General features: G+C 38.7%; 1 protein-coding gene across 3 annotated transcripts; it reads left to right on the top strand.

Moving 5' to 3' along the window:
- Positions 1–52: 52 nt before the first annotated feature.
- Positions 53–19,944, top strand: smc6 (structural maintenance of chromosomes 6). 3 transcript variants are annotated; one of them, XM_074609692.1, is made up of 28 exons: positions 53–153; positions 2,614–2,747; positions 2,840–2,951; positions 3,999–4,104; positions 4,200–4,336; positions 6,411–6,472; positions 6,789–6,869; positions 7,007–7,108; positions 8,382–8,501; positions 8,711–8,806; positions 9,006–9,152; positions 9,225–9,313; positions 9,407–9,577; positions 9,672–9,850; positions 10,335–10,536; positions 10,632–10,746; positions 10,829–10,989; positions 12,208–12,343; positions 12,459–12,539; positions 12,634–12,804; positions 13,067–13,204; positions 13,417–13,562; positions 14,192–14,317; positions 14,426–14,531; positions 17,303–17,455; positions 17,545–17,642; positions 18,031–18,449; positions 18,777–19,944. In XM_074609692.1, exons 2-27 carry the CDS (start codon positions 2,628–2,630, stop codon positions 18,116–18,118), a joined length of 3,243 nt encoding a protein of 1,080 aa, XP_074465793.1. In that variant the 5' UTR covers positions 53–153; positions 2,614–2,627; the 3' UTR covers positions 18,119–18,449; positions 18,777–19,944. The 3 variants fall into 3 exon arrangements, with proteins under 3 accessions (XP_074465793.1, XP_074465794.1, XP_074465795.1); XM_074609694.1 differs by having other exon boundaries at positions 75–153; positions 18,031–18,462; XM_074609693.1 differs by lacking the exon at positions 18,777–19,944 and having other exon boundaries at positions 14,192–14,313; positions 18,031–18,114.
- Positions 19,945–20,942: the final 998 nt, after the last annotated feature.

Here is a 20,942-nt window from a genome sequence, read left to right on the forward strand (position 1 = left end):
TCACACAACAGCTGTCTGTTCAGTGTTTGGAAGTGAAGCGACACCCACAAACTGTCACAACTGCACTCCAGTTTCGACCAGGAAGTCTTTTAAAAACCTGCTGTACTGTGTCTCCTCAGGTTGTTTTTGCAGGCTGCACACTGATACACAATGGTAGGCGACGTTTATAACATGCTTGTCATATTTTGTATGTTTGTGATCCAAAAAAAAAAGAAGAAGCTAAAGTTTAACTGCAGTTTTGAAGTGTTTTTAAATTCACCTGTTGCTGTCTTGTGGCTGTATTTTAGTCTTGTAAAAACAAGTGTTTCTTGAGTGCTGCTGAGTCTAGATGAATTTGAATAGATATCTCATAACTTAACTGACTGAGAATAATGATTTAGAGCTCTATCTAATCTATATGCATATACAAAACCTTTTGAAATAGGTTAATTAAGACCTAACACATTTTAATATCAGAATGAATCAGTTAGAAAACATTTGGAAACACAAAATTGCATTAAAAGCTTATCTGCAGAGCTGTTTCTGCTTCTGCAGCTGCTGCTGCTGAGACTGCTGCTTTCAGGCTGTTGCTTCCTGCCTTGAAGACAAAAAAGGCTCACATCTTTTTTTTGTAACATGCTCATTCTTTAAAAACAGTTTTTGTAATTGCGTTGTTTATAAGTTGTTCAGTACATGTTCAAATATCACCCTGTGGTCAGTCTGACGTCACATTTTCACACTTCTAAAAATAGTTTCAAAAGTTTCACTTACAAAAGGAGGAGCTTGAATAACTTGTTTAGAGTATTGAGTGATGGACATGATTTATGACTGACAAAATTTGTCAAAAATAAGTAGGACAATCTTGTGGGTATTTGCAGTCTGTATCCTCAGGATGTCCACTGCCAGGCATGGAAACCTCAGAGTTTTTGTTGTAATTTTCCTCAGTTTAACACATAAGACATCACAAACTTAAAACCAGTGGTGGACGAAGGATATCCGTTTTTTACTTATTTAAAAGTAGCCATACCACAGAGTAAAAATAATCTATTACTATTATAATAAGTAAAAGTCCTCATTTTGAAAAATGGCTAATTTCAGAATAATATATATGAAGTCATACTAATGTTGCAGCTAGTAAAGTTGGAGCTAATTTCAGCCACTTTATATACTGCTAGGGTAGATTAATCTCTAACAGTATACCACAATTTATTAGTTTATTAAAGGGGCTCTATGTAAGAATCAGAAATTGCTTGTTAGCAGTGACTCTTGTGGCCGTTAAGTCAACGACAGTCAACGTCCTGTTGCTCACGCTTGTGCTCTCACTACGTAGACGCGAGCATCGTTCAAAACAGTGAGGCGACAGAACGTGATTGACAGCTAAAACCGCAATATCACTATATACTGTATTTCACATGCTTGGCAGTAATGTTAGCTTATCTTTCCAATAGTAATTTTGACAGATCAGGGTTAGTTTTGAAACCCAAAACTAACCGTATGTCCCTTCATGAATTGAAGGCCCGGCTGATGTTGATCCGAGTTTTGCCCCCGACGTCGGTCACATTCCTGTTTTGCAAGACGAGCTTCACTACATGTAACTTTGTTGTTGTTTTTTGCTTCCTTGGAGTTTGTGTTGGAGTCTGAGTTGTGGTGGGGGCTGGTTGTTTGTTGGCATTAGCGGTTAGTTGCAAACTGTTATCCCTGTAGCAGAGCTGAAGAGAGTAAAAGCACTTGCAAGCATCCGGATTGGATTCTCCCGCAATAATGGGCCCGGGTTCTTCACATTAAAAGCAGTATACAGGCTGATAGAGGAAACCCAGAAAGTTGTGGAAGGTCTCATTTTTTAAGTTAGGCTACAACCTGTTCACACATTGGCCACAAAAAAACAATTAAAAAACATTTATACGTGTAAAAACGTACATATAGTCCCTTTAATATTTTGTATTATTAATCTGAGTCTGTAAAGTAACTATAGCTGTCAAATAAATGTAATGCATTAAAAAGTAGTGCAACATTTTCTCTAAAATGTAGTGGAGTAAAATGTAAAGTAGCATAAAATGGAAATACTCAAGTAAACTACAAGTACCTGTACTTAGTTACTTTCCATTAGAGCTGCAACGATTGATCAATTAATCGATTAGTTGTCAACTATTAAATTAATCGCCAACTATTTTGATAATCGATTAATCAGTTAATTTTTTAAAGAAAAAAAGTCAAAATTTCTCTGATTCCAGCTTCTTAAATGTGAATATATTCTGGTTTCTTTACTCCTCTATGACAGTAAACTGAATATCTTTGAGTTGTGGACAAAACAAGACATTTGAGGACGTCATCTTGGGCTTTGGGAAACACTGATCGACACTTTTCTGTCATTTTATAGACCAAATCTCAATAATCGAGAAAATAATCAACAGATTAATCGATGATAATAATTGCTAGTTGCATCCCTACTTTCCACCGCTGCTTAGAAGTTACAACACCACACAACTCAAATGTCTGCACAGCCCTACAAAACAAATACATACTATATTTTCAAAGTGAAAGCTAGCTTTAAACTGACGATGTGGCCTAAGGAGTCGGAGTGTGTCTTATCGTAAAGATCTTATATTAGTGGCTTCCTGTTATTTCTATTTCTAGTGACATGTTTCAAGATGAGTAAGAGGAAGGGCAAAGTAAACGGTGAAGTGACAGCTGTCAAGAGCCGTAGAGTGACAGCTGATACGAACCATCGGAGATCATCATCCTCCAGCAGCTTCACTCCCTCTGCCACCGTGAGTCCCCCCCCCATGAAGCACAAGTCCTTTGTTTTCACTTCTCACCAGCTCATTAACTGTCCTTTACTGTTTTCTGCCTGTACTTACAGGGAGATATCGGCCTCATTGAGAGCATCACTCTGAAGAATTTCATGTGTCACCATTTGCTCGGTCCGTTCCAGTTTGGGCCCAATGTGAACTTCATCGTCGGCAACAACGGGAGTAAGAACCCGATTTCTAAACGTCATGTGATCTGCTGTGGTCTTTGGCGTGTGTGTGTTTAACACATCCCAAACCCGGTCAGCGTGACACATCCACAGTGTGTACTCCCTTTCAACCAAGGATAAAGATAATCCATTTTAGTTGGTTAGACAAACAGGACTGTAGCTGTATCTGTCGTGTATTCAAACAAGGGTCATGGTCTCTTACCTCTGATACCAGCTTCTTAAATTTGAATATGTTCTGGTTTCTTTACTCCTTCTATGACAGTAAACTGAATATCTTTGAGCTGTGGACAAAACAAGACACGTCATCTTGGGCTTTGGGAAACACTGATCGACATTTTTTCACCATTTTCAAAAATGTTATAGACCAAACAACTGATCGATTAATCGAGAAAATAATGGACGGATTATTCAACTATGAAAATAATTGCTGCAGCCCTACATAAAACAACACAACACATAAAAGTCCATCAATGTGAGGTGATAAATAGAATCAGTATGATAAATACAATAAATACTGAATCATTGGTGGTGACACTTTTGTCCTGACTTTTTGCCAAATCTTGAGGCTGGTTTTAAAGACTGCAAAGCTTCCTGAGTCTCTAATCGTTTCAGTTCTAATCCCACCTAATCAGGGTTGTCCCCTCTTAGTAGATCAATAGAATAGTCAGTGTGTGAATAAAATGTTTTTAGTCAATTTGTTGTTTTTATGGTCTTTCTATGGGGACATATCTGCAGCGTTGCAGTAATATCCACAGATATGCTTTGTTTTTTAATAGATATTTAAAGATGTTTCTGCATAAATGTGGGAAAATAACACTGAAAAGTCAACTAAAGCATCTTATCATTTAGGGAAATAAATCATTTAACTTAATTAGTTTATTCTTGACGACCTTGCCACATGATTTCTGTGGACAGGTGATTGTATATTCATTGCATTTAGTTGCATTAAATCCTTAATTCTGCCTGTGAGCGAGTGCCGTCTGTGGTTTGCTTTCCATGCAATGATTTAATCCCATCTTTTTGTGTCCAATTGAATTCTCAGGTGGAAAAAGTGCAATCCTGACTGCGTTGATGGTAGGCCTCGGTGGAAAGGCCACTGTCACTAACAGAGGAGTGTCTCTGAAGGATTTTGTGAAGACCAGTGAGAAGTAAGTCAGAGTACATACCAGAGTATCCTTATCATGCTGTTGGAAATGCTGTACTTTGCTCCTACAATACCACCACGGTACAATCTGCTCTCTAGTACTGCAGATATAACAGTAAAGCTGAGAAACAGAGGACCAGATGCTTTTAAAAAGGACGTCTACGGCGACTGCATCTCCATCGAGCACCGCATCTCTAGTGATGGAAGTCGGACCTGCAGGCTGAAGAGCAAATCAGGTGACTTCTCCTGAGTTACAGATGACGTCCACGTCTCACACCTTCTCTAAATGTCAGATAAACCAGACACACTTGGGAGTGAAGACAAAGCACTTCAATCAGACCTCCATCCCTTCGAGCTGTATACATTCTTTAATCTCCGTCAGGAATTTTCCTCTATAAAGTCGCATGTGTGCTATTTATATGCGTGGCACTGATTCACTGTTTTGTACCATCTGTCCAAATGTGCATGTAAATGTGAGGCATATTTATATTCACACTGGGACTGATGTTTTTTTCACAAGTTATAAATATCACTGAGTTATTTTGTAAGTAACAGGAAGTTGAACTGCACTTGTCAGCATGGCAGTTAGGAGAAGTTTTCATCTTGATGCTGTGATCACTCTACGAGCGACACAGCAACAGGTTACAAGTCTTTTTCAATGACAAATGCCATTAGCCAGTTCCCAGTGCTATTTAATGACATAAATATGTCAATGAGCGCTTGAGCAGCGCTTCAACGGTGACTCAGCGACGATTTAGCTGTCCACGCTGGCCGTTTTGTTGCTTTTGTCGCTCGTAGTGTGAACAAAGCTTAAGAAGCTTGTAACCAACCAACCACCAATCAGATGTGATCATGCCTCACACTTCTATTGTCTTCCTTTTTTCATTTATAAGGATTATTTTCCCCATCAATTCATATGCGGGTTATTTTCTTGATTAATCTATTGCTAGTTTTGTCTATAAAATGTCAGAAAACAGTGAAAAGTACCTGTTACAATTTCCCACAGTTCAAGATGATTTATTCAAATAACATGTTTTATGCAACAAGCCAACTCAGTATCACGCCATCATGCCCAAAGCATGTAATAGACCTGCTTGTCCAGGATAGGATAGGAGGATAGCGTGTCAGTGTCACATTTTGCTTCGCCGAGGCGTGAATATTACACACGTGTATGAAGGTGCAGTAACCTACCAGCAAGGGGCAACAAAACCACTTAGTGAGGTTTAGGAAAAACATCACGGTTGGGCTTAAAATAAGTACGTAAACTAAGGAAAATATGTACAGAAACAACGTAACAAAAGTACAGAAAACAGCCAAAATGGACAAGAAGTCAAAAGTGCTCAGAATCACCAACATTTTAACATCTACAGTCTCATGACAAAATGAGCAAACTCCATATGCTGATAAAGACAGTTGAAAGCTCAAGTGAGTTGACCTTCAGCTGAGATTCATTCATTCATTCATTCATACATTCATAATCCGTAACCACTGATCCTATTCAGGGTCGCAGGGGGCTGGAGCCGATCCCAGCTGATTGGGCGAAGGCGGGGTACACCCTTGATAGGTCGCAAGACTATCACAGGGCTGACACATAGAGACAGACGACCATTCACACTCACATTCACACCTACAGGCAATTAGATTGTCAATATACAATGAGGCAATATAAAAACTAAAGTAATAGTTCCCGTCCACCTCCCCTTCCGCCAGCCATAAACAGTCTTTCTCACTTTTTATTCTACGTCACTAGCTCTGAGTGTAGCATATTTAAGCAGATGTGTTTACATTGCAGTCAGTACAAACTACATGGCGTATAAATGACACGCCAAAAGTGAGAATGGCGTTCTTATTGCACGATAAATACCTTGCGAATTATCGTGTCATTCATACGCCTGTTCGTTCGACAGGGCTGGACGAACAGTCTAAAAGAGATTCATTACGTTACATTCATTTAGCTGACGTTTTTATCCAAAGCGACTTACAATAAGTGCATTCAACCATGAGGATACAACAAGTACATCAACTTCAGCAAATAAGCTGAACTTTTTCAAGTGCTGCAGATTCAGATTCAGTTTAGTGATATAAAATGACTAAGAAGCGCATTAAATCCTGACATTTGAGAAGCTGGAACCAGAAAACATTTGCAGCATTTTAATTGACGAAACGATTAAATGATAATCAAAATAGTTATACGACTGATCGTTGCTGCTCTAAGGTAGTAATGTTGTGCCAATGAGTGTTATGCAACTTGTATTGTCTTCTACATCAGAGGTTTGAAACATATTAATTGTCTTCTATTTTGTATTTTAGGACAACTTATCTCAAACAAGAAGGAGGAGCTGACCGCCATTCTGGACCACTTTAACATCCAGGTACTAACACTGAACTCTACAGCTCTTCTTATTTTAAAAAAGATGTATTTTACATATTTTTTATTGTAAATTCTTATTTCATATTTATGATTCTTGACTTTTGCAGTGCTTGTTTTTCTTTTCTCTCACTCTGTTTTGTTGTGACTGTTATGCAACAAAATTCCTCCTTGGGATGAAAAACCGGTTTCTGATTTTGGAAGAAGTTTTTTTTTTTTTGTTCTGCTACTTTTTAACTTCCAGTGAAGGCACTAATTTGATTTTCAGACCTTTTTTAAATGTTTTAACTGCAACATAATATTTGTTTTGTGTGTTCCAGTTGGATAACCCGGTGTCCATTCTCAACCAAGAAATGAGTAAACAGTTCCTGCATTCAAAAAGTGAATCGGACAAGTATAAGGTACAGCACCGCCATGTTATTTATGAGCTTCTAATCTTAAGATTACATCTGTATTGAGAGAAGCTAACATGATCATGTAATATGTGTATTTCCACATGTTTAAATTAATATTTTTGGCCGCTTTTCTGCTTTTGTAGTTCTTCATGAAAGCAACTCTGCTGGAACAGATGAAGAGGGATTACATCCACATCAAGCACACTAAAACAATTACACGACAGCAGGTTGAGAGACAAGAGGAGGTACCGTATTTATCATTTATCACATCAGGGGCCGTATCACAGAAACCTCTTAATTTGCAGATCCTATCTTAGCTGTTTAGTTACCATGGTAATTAGGGTTAGGAACTGATTTAGGAAAAACAGCCACTACAGATGAGCAGTTCCTAAGTCAATGTTCCTATCCATACTTAAAGGTCCCATATTATAAAAACTGAGATTTTCATGTTTTTTTAATTATAAAGCAGGCTTAAGTCCTATATAAATACTGTGAAAGTATCGAAACGCTCTATCCACAGGGAAATACACACAGCCCGTATTCAGAAACTCTGCATTCGAAACAAGCTGTCAGGATATTTGTCCATTTGTGATGTCACAAATATACAATATTTAGACCATTACAAAGTTTAAAACGTAAACAATCTAAATGTGTCACAGTTTATTCCTGGTTGCAGTGTATGTGAATAATATCTACTGACAGGAAGTACACATGGACCCAAGCTGTTGCCTAGCAACACAATTCTGTTGCAATTCCATCGCAATTCCGTCGAAATGTGCTAAAACGGAGCGTTTCAGACAGAGGGTAAATACAGGTATATTCAGGCTGACAGTATGAGGAAAATAAAGGTTTTTTTTAACTTTACAGCATGTAAACATGTTCTAGTAGAAACACAAAATACAAGTATGAACCTGAAACTGAGCATAATATGGGACCTTTAAGATAGGAAAAGTTTATTACACAAGCATCATAACTTCCCAAAATCTTAAATAAACTCTCTTAACTTTAGGATAACCGTTAAGCTGTCCTAACTTTCATTTTTCCACCTCTTTCCTTCTTCTCTTTGGATATAAGAGCTGCCTTCCCCTTCGTATCACTTGTCAGTGTACTTATTTTCTTTTTGATAGCATCAAATGCCGGATAAAGCGGGCACTGTGTCTGCTATCTTAGCCCACTCTCTTTCCTTTATCTAATGAGTTAGCGTTGTTGTAAATTTCCCAAAAAGAATCTTTGGATTTCTCTACAGATGTTACCAACACATCTAACTCATCTGTCTTAAAGTTGCGTGCCTGCTGTTGTTTTTGCTCCACTTTTGTGCATGTTTCAATGAGACAAACAATGGTTACAAAGTTGTTTAGCTTGGCGAGATGAGAAAAGTAGTGTTGCTTGAAGTTATTGTTATATAGATCAATTTTTTTGCCTGCTGATAAGTTTGTGTATGAATAATTTGTACAGTATATTCATTTTGCCCAAAGAAAATCTGATCATACAAGATCTCATACATTTTTTTGTACTCAGTCTCTCAAGGACCTGAAGCAAGAGTTTCTGCAGAAGAAAGTGAGGTATGAAAAGATGCCGTCCTTCAGTGAGATGAAGGTGGTTTTGGAGAATCTGAAGAAAGCAATGGCTTGGTGTTTGGTAAGAGTTCATCACTGTGTAAAACAAACCTTAATAACTTAAATGAGTTTCGTCTACTTTTTTTAATATCATTTATTATAAATTCTGAAGAGTGTGTAGAAAGTATGAAAAGAAAGAAGAACCTAAATGAAAGGATATGTTGCCTGATGTTTTTTGGGCTCCTAAATTTCAGTGAGATGCATGTGGTCTTTGTTTTTTATCATTCTCAGGTCAGAGAGAAGGAGCAGTTTGTGCAGCAGTTAAACGAGGACGTTGAAAAGGAAGCGAATAATCACAAACATCAGGACAACCTTCAGCTCTGTCAGGTGAGTCATAAGTGTTTCCATTCTGTTGAATTTATACAAATCCGTTTATAAAGCTCTTCTTCAAACCGTCACCGCCATATAAACCGTATACATGTTTACAGGAGATGGCCTCCACTGAAAAAAACAACTTCCAACTTGGACATAATTGATTTTTAGACGTTGCCTTTAAAGATACATCGCTATTTTTCTTCTTTCACAGTCTAAGGTCATACAAGTAGAAAAGAAGCTTCAGTGCATCAAATGCAGAGTTGACAGCGTGAGTCAGGAACAAGGTTCTCTATCGGAGGACAATCTGAAGTTGAAAGAACAAGTGAAGGTCATCAGCAAAGCTCACAAGGAACAGGAGGTACTGATTGGGAAATATGGTACGTTAATATATCATCTATATTGGTTAAAGTGTCATAATCTTTCCCCATAGCTTGTTTTTTTCCGGGCTCTGAACAAACTCAGACAGTCAGAGACGGAGCAAAACCTCCTTCAGGAGAAAATCAACAAGGCAAGAACAAGGTAGGGGAGAAGAAAGGTTAATATGGCATCTTCACCTTCATACAAATGCATGAATTCAGTTGAAATTATATATTCTTTCTCACTGTATTTTAGTGTAAACCTGAACAATGATGGAGAGACAGAATACACAAAACATCAGAAGAAAATATTGAGTCTGAAAGAGCAGCTTGCAGAGCTCGAGAAAAAGTGCTCACAGCTGAATCAGGAGATCAAGAACAAACACCAGGCACTTTTCACAGGAAAGGAAGAACGGGACAAGCTGAGGTAGAGATGATATTTGCTTTGTTGCAGAATTTGAGTGAGATCCCAGTTTATCTGCAGTCCAGTGAAATGTCCCGATCTGTTTCATATTGACTAGATTGGAGGAGAGAAACATTCAGGTTATGTACGAGTCCAAACTGAGGAAGAAGAATCAGGTCCTCGCCAGTCGATCAAACAAACTGAAGCGGTTTGGAGATCAGGTGCCCGACCTGCTGGGCGCGATCGCTGAGGCGTACGCCACAGGACGCTTTCTCAAGAGACCTGTTGGTCCAATAGGTGACTTTCTTTTTCCTGTTTTGTTGCCTTGACTTCCTTTCTGCATTATAAAAGAGATTAGTTAGTATTTACTGTAAAGGAATAGTTTGGCATTTTGGAAAATATGCTTATTTTCTTTCTTGCTGAGAGCTAGATGAAAAGATCAATATCACTCTTGCATCTGTCTGTATTAAGCAGAAGCCATCAGAATGCTCTTAGCTTGGCATAGCATAAATAAACTTTATTTATATAGCGCCTTTCATAAAGGGTGAGTAGTTCAAAGTGCTTTACAACAAAGAAAAGAAAAATAAATAAAAGAGACAGGTTAAAACTTGCAAATACTGCAAGATAAAACCTAGCAATAAAACAAAGGAAGGCATAAAACATAAAATATAAGAATTAAAATAACAATATAGAATAAAAGAGAAGAATAAAACAAAGGAAGGAGGAAACTAATTCAGTTAAATTGTGCATATTGTGGTTGACAGTCTCTGTTTGCTCTCAGGGGCGTGCATCAGTCTGAAGGATCCCTTGCTGGCGGTAGCCGTGGAGTGCTGTCTGCGGAGCTTCATGAAGGCTTTCTGCTGTGACAACTACAAGGACGAGACGGTCCTCCAGGAGCTCATGTGTCGCTATTATCCAAAAGGCAACAGGCCGCAGATCATCGTCAGCCCTTTCTCTGAGAAACTTTACAACATTCATGGACGGTCAGCAGCAGCATCAGCAGCAGTATTTCAGATCGGTTCACTTCAGACACATTTTAAAGCTTCATATTGTTTTCCTTCTCCGCTCTGTTTTGTAGGAAAGCACATCATCCAGAGTATCCGTCTGTGCTGGACATCATCACAGCGCCGAGCCCGTCAATCATCAACTGCCTGATTGATATGAGAGGGATAGAATCAATCCTCATAATCAAAGTCAGTGTGATGCTGAATGTTCCACGTAGAGTTGTTTTAGGATTGATGAAGTATCTGACCTGTGTTTTGTGTTTTATTAAAGGAAAAAGACAGAGCGAGGAGGGTCATGCAGCAAGGCCGACCTCCTAAAAACTGCCGGGAAGCGTTCACTGCTGAAGGAGATCAGGTGTACCCAAACCGTTATTACACCTCCGACTTCAACATGGCCAAATATCTCGGAGGGGATCTCGAGACTGAAATAAGGTAACTGAGCTATTTTTATGTCAGTTTATATGCAAAAAAACATAAGCTGTGAAAAAATGATGATTAAAAAGAAAAGAGAAAAATTCCATAAATACATATTTAATGATAGTTTGAGGAAAGGAAAAACACAACCTGAAACACAAGTTTAAAACAGCTGCTGGAAGTGAATCATGCTGTCATGTGCACAGTTAAAACAAGTTTCCCTGTACAATGAAATGCTTCCTTGTGTTCCCCTCTGAGTGCCATTTACAAGGAAACACAAAGTATAAGAAATAAGTACAAGAAAACGTTATACTTTTTACTTGTAGTGGAGTATTTTCACAGTGTGGTTTTACTTTTACTAAAGGAGGTAATCCTTTAAGAATTGTGTGCATATTTGACTCCACAGACACTCAGTACATAATTCTGCAAATATATAACTATTGCAATTCTTTCATCAGTGGGCCATAAACTCAATCACCATTGTGTTGCCTCCTTTGGCGATAGATAGTGACTCAACGGACATTTATTTAAATGAAAATCTTTGAGATGACTACTTTAAGTAAAGGCTGTGAATACTTCTTCATCATTAACTACAGAAAAAGGAGCAGATGAGACAGGAAATGAAATACATAAAAAAAAAACACTTCATCTGAAAACACCTTGAACTCGGTGAATATTACAAGTTGAATAGATTTAACGACAAAAGATCTGAAGGTGGATTCTGATAGAAAACGAGGCTGTTTTTTAAACTATTGAGCTTTCCCTTAAATTTGAAACAGGTTTTTTTTTAAGGGAATAGTTCGACATTCAGGGAAACACATTTAATTTGCTTTCTTGCTGTGAGTTAGATGAGAAGTTTGATACCACTCCCTATCGGAGACTGGTGTTGATCTTCTCATCTAAACTCTCTGCAAGAAAGATTTCCAAAAAATAACAAACTATTCCCTTAAAGTAGGAAACCCTGTGTGATATTATCGACATTATCTTACTAAATTTCCCTTTCCCAAGGCTGCAATAATGCCATTTGGTGCTTATACTGAGAGAAATACTCTCTTTATATACAGTAGCTTTACTCTTATATCACATGGAAATATGTTCTTCTTGGCTGCCCTTTGTAGAGTTTATGAGTTTTCAAAAGAGGTGTATTCATTGTGACTGTTGTTTTCTCAAATGTGCTATATTTACGACTGTGTGGAGTTGTGATTTGAGATAAAAAATCGATGCTTCCTGTCATAGTATGTTGGAGTCAGACCTGGAGAATCACCAGGCTCAGCTGTCCAGGTTTCAGCTCCACGTGACCTCTGTGACCGAGGACATCGTGAGCATGGAGAGCGGGCTGAACAGCACCATCATGACCCTGAAGAAGACTCTGGTCAGTTTTGTCAGTCAGTCTTTGTGAGAGAAATGATGCTGTGTGTGATTTAAAGATCAAAGAAGTAAGTTAAATTGGAAATAATTTCAGTTTACTTTGATGTTTTTCAATGCAGGTCTCTGTGAATCAAGTCAAGGCAACAATAGCTGAGCTGGAGAATGCTGGCGAGGAGCACATCGACGACATCAGCTCCTTGGTGATCATTTAGTTTTTATTTTTACCTCTTTGAAAACAGACACAAATCTCACCACAGACTATGTAAATCTAATGTCTTAATATGCGTCTTGCAGGAAGAAGTTTCCCAAGAGAACCGACAGAAGATCGAGGCAGAAACGCAGACTGTTCATGAGGCAAGGACGGAGCTCGACAAGCATCGTAAAGCAGCTGAGGACATCGAGTCAAAGTACTCTTCTGTTAGAGAACGGATTGATCAGCTTTCTGAGGATACAGAGCTGTTAAAGGTGCATTAGAGCTTTGTTGTATTGATTTGTCTAGGGGCTAAAAATAGTTTCAGAAATCAAAAGATGCAGTTGTGGCAGGCTTGTTTCTGTAGTTTTGATGTTACTTCTCTCCTCTGATTTCACATATTTTTGAGCTGTGGATTGTTTGAATGTAAAGACTTTATTTGATACTATTATTCTTCTCAAGGATTCAAGTGTTTGTCAAACTGTCCTCAAGAAGTAGTGATAGTGAAATTGATCATTTTTGTTTGTTGACCCACAGGAGGAGCAGCTGAAGTTGGAGGCTGAGTGCGCAAAACATGAACGAACCCTCAAGATTTTAGAAAACAAACTGAAGGCTCATGAAGACAACATCCAAGCTATGAAAAGTGACCTCGCCCTAAGAGAAGAAGAGTTACAGGTAACAAGAGCTGCACCTAATTTGTTCAACAGATTACATTTAGCTGTTTTTCATGCATTTATTAGAGGCTTTTCTAGCTACAGTATCTTCCCAGTCTTTAGCTGTACTAAGCTATACAGATCAGCTAGTAAACTCAACCAAAGAGATGATTCACTGCCTCCAGAGTGATTCAGAGTTGTCAGACTGACATCAGACCTCACATGTCATGACAGGAATATGTGGTCAAAGCCACAGAGATCAGTCCCGAGCGGCAGCAGGTGGTCGGCAGCACCAAGAGCATCGACACCGAAATCACTCGGCTGAAGAAGAAAATCAAGGTGTACGAGAGCAACCACGGCGATTGCGAGCAGGTGATCAGGTGAGGCATCACAGGCTTTCTATAAACATTGGTGTTAACGTCAAAGTGAGAACAGAATTATTTTAGCTGTTTTTGCTGCTGGAGGCCGATGCCGTATTGCTGGGCCCGTCGGAGGGAAGGGAGGCACGAGAGAACCAGAACCAGGACTGCAGACTGTAAATGAGAGGTTTTCTAAAGGGAGTCTGGTGCTCGGTAACACTACCGCTTTTGTCCACAGGGACCGCCAAAATCAACACAAAATTATAGTTTCTTGTAGGACTTTTACTTGCAATGCAGTATTGTTATAGTGTGGAAATTTTACTTCTACTTAAGTAAAGGTTCTGAATATTACCTGATTATTTCTCCACTCATGACCACAGCATACGTGATATTTCCAGCTAAGCTAACCAGCTATCTTACTGCAGATCCTTTACTGTGTCTAGCAAGACTTTTTAGTTATATTTTAGTTAGAAGAAGAGTTCAAGGAGTCTTCTAGCTTCTTTCTGTCTGTGAGAGATTTCCTACTTTATACTTCAATCCCGATCTGCCCGTCGGCCATCACTAAATCATCTTCTGGCCTCGTTTTACACACAACAAGTGAAGGCTGGAATCATAAAAATTTAGGCTATGTCATTTTCTGCCCTCATTAGGGAGTACGCTGAGGCCCTCGCTCTCTACAGAGAGAAAACCAACCAAGTGAGAGATCTGCGGAAGTTCATCGATCAACTCGAAAACATCATGTCAGACAGGCAGAACAGATACAAGATAATGCGTAGGTAAATAACGGTCTACTAAGTTTGAAAAACAATCCAGAAATACATGATTTTAATTGGCAGTGGAAAGTCCTGCTTCTGTCTTATTCTTTCCTTTTCTTCTTCCTAAAGGTCTCTCTCTGTCAGATGCAAGTTATACTTCAATAACTTTATGATAAAGCTGAGCTGCTGCGGCTCTATGATCTTTGATCACAACAACGAGACACTCTCAATCTCGGTAAGTCTGTTTTATATGTTTTTTTCTTCTTAGAAAGGTTGTTCCTGTTTGTTTGTTTGTTTGTTTGATGGTTGTTGTGTTATGTTTTGTTTAATAATGGAAATAGAATTAATGAGATATTTAATTTAATTAAATCACATCATATTGAAGAAAAAGGTGGTGTTTATCACCAAAGACTTGAAGGTAACGACGGCCTAAACACCGTTTAATTTTAAATTTAAATGGGGTAGGGGAGAGTGGGGTAAGATGAGCCAATTTTTGCTTATGCTGTCCTCGAGGTTAGGAAAAATGAGACAGAAGCAGAATGAAAACGTGAACCTTAAATTCAGGATCTCTCCTATCAAATGAAATGATCAGCATGCAGCCATAACAAAGCTGTCTGAAAAAAATGACCTTCCCAAAAAAAGTGCTCCTGTGGCTCAACTTGCCCCCGGTAAGGGGTAAGTTGATCCGAGTCAGTGGGTAAGTTGAGCCATCGTGGGGTAAACTGAACATCTGAGTTTTTAAGTTTAAACCTCAGCATAAGTGTGTTAACAAACAGTTTCACAGTTATGAACTTGTGAGAACAAACCACCTGTGAGTTTCAAGACCATTGAAAAATCTAAATATCATTCAATATTCGACTATATTCCAGTCGTCAAGGTTGCAGTGAAATATGAACTGTTGCTCCCTCCTTGCAGTTCCTCCAGCCTTTTGAGGTTGAGGTAGCTTCTTCAGCACATCACTCAGCAGAAAAGATGCCTCATCCTTTTCCTTTAATACAAAGGTGGGCTTCTCACGTCAAGTGTTCCCCCGGATTCTTCTGAGAAATCTTGCACTCACTTCGTTGCCCTCCAGGCTCTCAACCAAGCCAATGTAATGGTAGCTCCTGCCTTTGGATACAAAGTTTACTATGACAAAGTCACCAACTGACAGATCTGAGATGTCTGATTCACTTCTCTCATCATTAGAACTCTCATGCTCAGAAGTGTCATCAAATGGGATGGGAACATCACTCTCCTCAGAACTGCTGTACGCTGTGATTTTCGTCTTGGTCTTTGGTTTGACCTAGGCCTACCTGCTAAACCCTTCTCTTTACAGTTGTTGGGGACAGGAGTGTTTTTTCTTTCTGCCAATTCCAATGCCAGTTCACAGCATTTCTTTGGAGTAAGGCCGTGGAACTGTTCAGCCAGCTTCTTGATATGGTCTGCAAGCTCCTTCTCTACCTCCTCTGTGAGGACCCTCTTTGCCTCTGCTGTTCCACTATAACCAACTGTTTTAACTTCCTTTATCTCCCTCTTCTATAAAGGTTAACACATAAAAAAATCAAACCAAGTTGTGTAACACTCAACAGTAATACCATTTTATACATCAGAGAATTAATTTGGTTAATTTATGGTGGGGTAAGTTGAGCCAGTGGCTCGGAATAATAGTAGAATATTAGTGAGCCAGTGGCTCAACTTACCCCATAGCCTTTGGCTCACTTTGCCCCATAGCTACCATTTTGGAAAAAATGGCCAAGTTTAGCAATTCAGGCTAATCTTTAGCGAAGGGATTAACATGGTGTTATATCTTAGTAAATCACCAACATGTATAATATATTTTTTTAGACCTGGATAAATTTGCTTTGACCTAACATTCATTATTCCTGACATGCAGAAAATTTACTTTGACTGGGAAAAAACTGTTTTTGGTGTAAAAAAGTACTTACTACTTCTCCCATGTGCTTAACTCCATCACAGCAAGATAGAAATGATGGGTACTTCCTGAATTTATGGTCACATGACAAAACATAATCACAGTTGCCAAGATACAGGGGGTGGGTCAACTTACCCACTGGCTCATCTTACCCCACTCTCCCCTATCTGGTAACCATGGCAACATCCCTGGTTCAAGTCCACAGATCATCCCTCCTCTCTCTCCCGTCCTTTCCTGTCTCTACTCATAAATGCCCAAAAACTTCTTGAACAAAAAAAAAAGGAACCTGCAACTTGCACTATACCTGTTTATTGCGTTTCCAGGTTGTCCGTCTGTACGGTCCATTCTTGTGAACACGATATCTCAGGAAGGCCTTGAGCGAACTTCTTTAAATTTGTCACCAACATCCACTTGGATTCAAGGATGACCTGATACGATTTTAGTGGTCACAGGTCAAAGGTCAAGGTCACGTGACCTCACAAAACACGTTTTTGGTCATAACTCAATAATTGATATCCTAATTATGACAATTTCACATCAATGTCCAGTGCCAGTTCAAGGCATAGGGCATATTGGTGGTCACCCAGGGTGCCACCTTCTGGTTGTTCTGGCTGGTCGCTCTCTAAATATGGCGGTGGACATCCGTCCTCATTTTCTGCATTGAGGTAACAAATGAACAAAGAAAAAAATACACTTTTCACCCCTGTAACTCTCTTTCTGACTCTGTTCCATCTGCTCGGCCGCACTTATTTGTTCATAAAAGTGTAAATTGTAGTGAAACTGACTAAACACTTTTAAGACAACAATATCAGGGACTAATTGTTTAAGAAAAATCTTAATTTTTGTCTTAAAAAATTGTGATGTCTGAAGAGTGCTGCGGTTTACGGGGCTAGGGTTCTGGGGGGTTGAACCTGCAAATGTCTAATAGGATCAAATGATGAAGTGGTGACATTTTGGACAAACATGGATGTGAACTGCAACTTGACTGGTTGACGGACACATACAACAGTGGGGCGGTAATTCTAGTTTATTTTAATTTATGAAAAAAACACTCAATACAAGTAATACACAAACCTGTTCTGGCACACGTGTAGGTGAAGCCTCCGGGCAGGGAGGATGATGGTGTGAGTGACATGAGGTCGCTGTCTGGTGGCGAACGCTCCTTCTCCACCGTTTGCTTCATGCTCTCCCTGTGGGAGATCACCGAATCGCCCTTCAGATGCCTCGATGAGTTCGACGTCTACATGGTGAGCGCACAGAAATATCAGAAACTCATTTTGTATTAAAAGATTAATGTAAGTTTGGCTTTCATTCACTTTGATTAACTCTTTTTTAGGATATGCACAATCGCAGAATCTCTCTGGATCTCCTCCTGGAGTTGTCAGAGCGGCAGCGCCTTCGACAGTTCATCTTCGTCACTCCCCTCACCACCAGGTGGCGCTCTTCTTAATGTTTCTCTCTGTTTACATGCTGTCCTTTCTATAACCTGAACTTTTACATTTCACATAACTGACTTTTAAATCTTTGTTTCCTGCATGGCAGCTAAAGCGTGCCATCAGATCAATTATAGATTTTTTGAATTGTGGTTAATTAGATAATAAATTGTAATAAATAATTGCGATTATTTGTTCAGAATTTAAACAAAAACAAGGGGAAAATAAAAGTAATATACTGATTAGTAATTTAGTCAGTTTATAATTCAATTTTCCGTCTTTAACTTGTGTATTTTTAACTGATTTATGAAATCCTGTTGTTCGTCTTTTTCGCTGTGTGTCAGTAATGTTTGATGACTGATCAAATGTTGGTGGTTTGTGTCTTTCAGCAATCTGCCCAAAACCAGCCTCATCAAAATCCACCACCTTCAGGATCCGGAAAGAGTTCGTAGTGAAACGACGGATGAAGATGTTTGAACTGAGCTCTTCTGAGTGACCGAAACATAAAAAGTGACAGAAACAAGGATGAATGTTTATGTGCCTAGTCGCTGTATATTACAGTATTGCTGTATGTGATTGGGAGTTTTGTCCTTTCACATTTGTTTGTTGGCTGGGATGAATTCATGAATGTGTTGTGAAACCTAATAATTGTGTTTTTACAGTATATGTTGCCAGGACACAGAGGTATGTTAGTTTGTCAGATTATATTTTGTTGGTGTCTTTGGGTGTAAAAAGCATTACTGCATCTAGGGGCCGTTAGCAAGACTCATATTCTTCATATTACAATTTTTTATATTTATCATCCGTTGTAAACATTTTGGGCATCACAATCATAGATACGTAGATACCGCATTGGCAGCTTCAGCCCGTTGCTTTGATACGTCAGCGTCGCCGCCATATTGGGGAAGTCAGGGCCGACCTGTAAACACATACAAGTGAACGGGGGAGTTGCCGTTTTTCTGGATAAAAAGCACTAAAATGTTTACATTTCTCAACTGATTTCATGAGGATTTATGATCTACGAGGAGTAGAAAATGAAAGTTTTGTCTCCAGTTACTTAAAATCTCGATACTAGGCTATAATCCCTGCTAAAGGCTCAAAAGAGTGTGTTCACTTGTATGTGTTTACAGGCCAGTCCTGACCTCTCCAATATGGCGGCGACGTTGACATATGATTCAAAGGCTAGTTTGGCATCGACGTATATATATATCTACGATCTCAATAACATTTTAGTTATAAGTGGAAGTGAGGAGGATTGTATTTATCTCATAAGTAGCCTCTGCTTACTATAACTGGGAAGCCACTGGTCTGATTCCCACCTAAGCACTCTTAAGAAGGAAAAACAAATCTTTCCTGAGTCAATCAACTAATCATGAGTTCTCAACTAAATAATGTAGCAGTAGTGAATAATGCAGATGTTCAAAACAACACAGAAGTTTGTGTGTTGTTTGTCAAAAGTCGTGCACTGTACAATGTTTAAGATTATAGTGTTATATAATTTGCTGTTTGTGAACAGCAGGTAAGATTAAACGTGATTAACGAAAATGCAACAAAACTACTTAGTTAGGTTTAGTAAAAAAAAACATCATGGTTTGGCTTAAAGTGACTACGACATTGAAACAAAACAAAACCAAAATGTAAAAACTACTTAGCTAGGTTTAGGCAACAAAACTACTGGGTTAGGTTTAGTAAAAAAAAAACGCATTACGGTTTGGCTTTAAATTTCGTAAAAACAAAACGAAAACGCAAGAAATGACTACGTTTCACACGAGACACAAACATCGATCTCCTGGGGGAAAAGTCTGCGGGAGTCAGTGGACTTTCATAGGTATTTGTGATACGTAAAAGACAAACGTAATCCACAACAAAAAATGTGTCCTTCCAAGCGTAGTTGAGAATTCAATTTAGTTGTATGGGAACGTAATTTTCTGAAAATACTGTCGCCAGTATTCTGATTACATGATGATGTGTTTGGATCACTGGACTTATTGTCTCTGTTAATTTTAGGGTTGTAGTAATATAGCAAATAGTTGACATGATTATATGTTAATTATTATATGTAAGTAATGATATTATATTTTGAAAGTAGATAATATGAATGCACTTGTGTTTTTTAAAAAAAGGACAGTATCTTTTAAAAATGTTACACTGAAAATGTTTTACAGTTTGATATTTTTGTTTAGTTTTACCTCAGGAGTCTGGTACAAGAGAGGGGGACTCAGGACTCTACGCAACCTGTCAGTGTTAATCTTTTTACAAGTTTGATCATATTTGGGCTCTGTGATATAAACATGTACACTCTTTCTCTCCAGTTCTCACCCTTGTTAAAATATTCATCTAGCAGTCAACTGCTTTGAAGAATCATATTCACTGTTACAATAAATTTTGGATAATCTAAACAGTTTTTTGGTCATGCTTGTCATACATACATGGCTATCCATTCATGTGTTCCATCCATTCATCCACATCAACACATATATTCAACACATTCTTAAAGGTCACATATCATGCTCTTTTTCAGGTTCATACTTGTATTTTGGGTTTCTACTATAACATGTTTACATGTTTTAATGTTGAAAAAATACATTATTTTTCTCACACTGTCTGTCTTAATATACCTGTATTCACTTTCTGTCTGAAACACTCCGTTTTAGCGCCTATCTCTTTAAGAAACCCTCCTGAAAAAGCCCAGTCTGCTCTGATTGGCTTGAGAGAAGAATATGGTGCATCTTTGCAAAGGTAGCTCTCAAGCTGTTGGCGATATATTCTAATGAGCCTGCATGTGACACAGGAAGGGGAGCCAAATCTGATTGGCTGTTTGAATCATGTGTTTTCTGATCTAGACAGCCCACAAAAAACTGACTGGGTTACCTTATGTCACAGTTTGTGGGTTGGTAGACACTCCAGATACCCAAATGTATGAGCACAAGCACTGAGAAAGTGAGTTTTTCCACGATATGTGTGGCCCTGTTCAGACCTGGTATTAACATGCATCCTCAGTGATCGGATCAAAAGTGGACAGCTTTAAGTACAGGTGTGAACGCACTCAAGACGTATTGAAGACACATTGAGGATAGACAGGCAGACGTCTGTGCTTGTCTGCCTCGCTGCATGGAAACGGTCTCCGTGCTCTTCTGTATTCTTTCGGTACAACTGTATTTTATTAAAGTATATCTTATTTATAGGCTACATATCTACAGACTATCAGACGAGGCACGCAGATTGCATTATTATCATACTGTCGGAGATTTATTGGTGTTTTTGTTCCGATGCTTTGCACGGAGCTGACACCCACTCGCTC

This window comes from Sebastes fasciatus, chromosome 15 (genome assembly GCF_043250625.1).
Source record: "Sebastes fasciatus isolate fSebFas1 chromosome 15, fSebFas1.pri, whole genome shotgun sequence".
NCBI lineage: Eukaryota > Metazoa > Chordata > Actinopteri > Perciformes > Sebastidae > Sebastes > Sebastes fasciatus.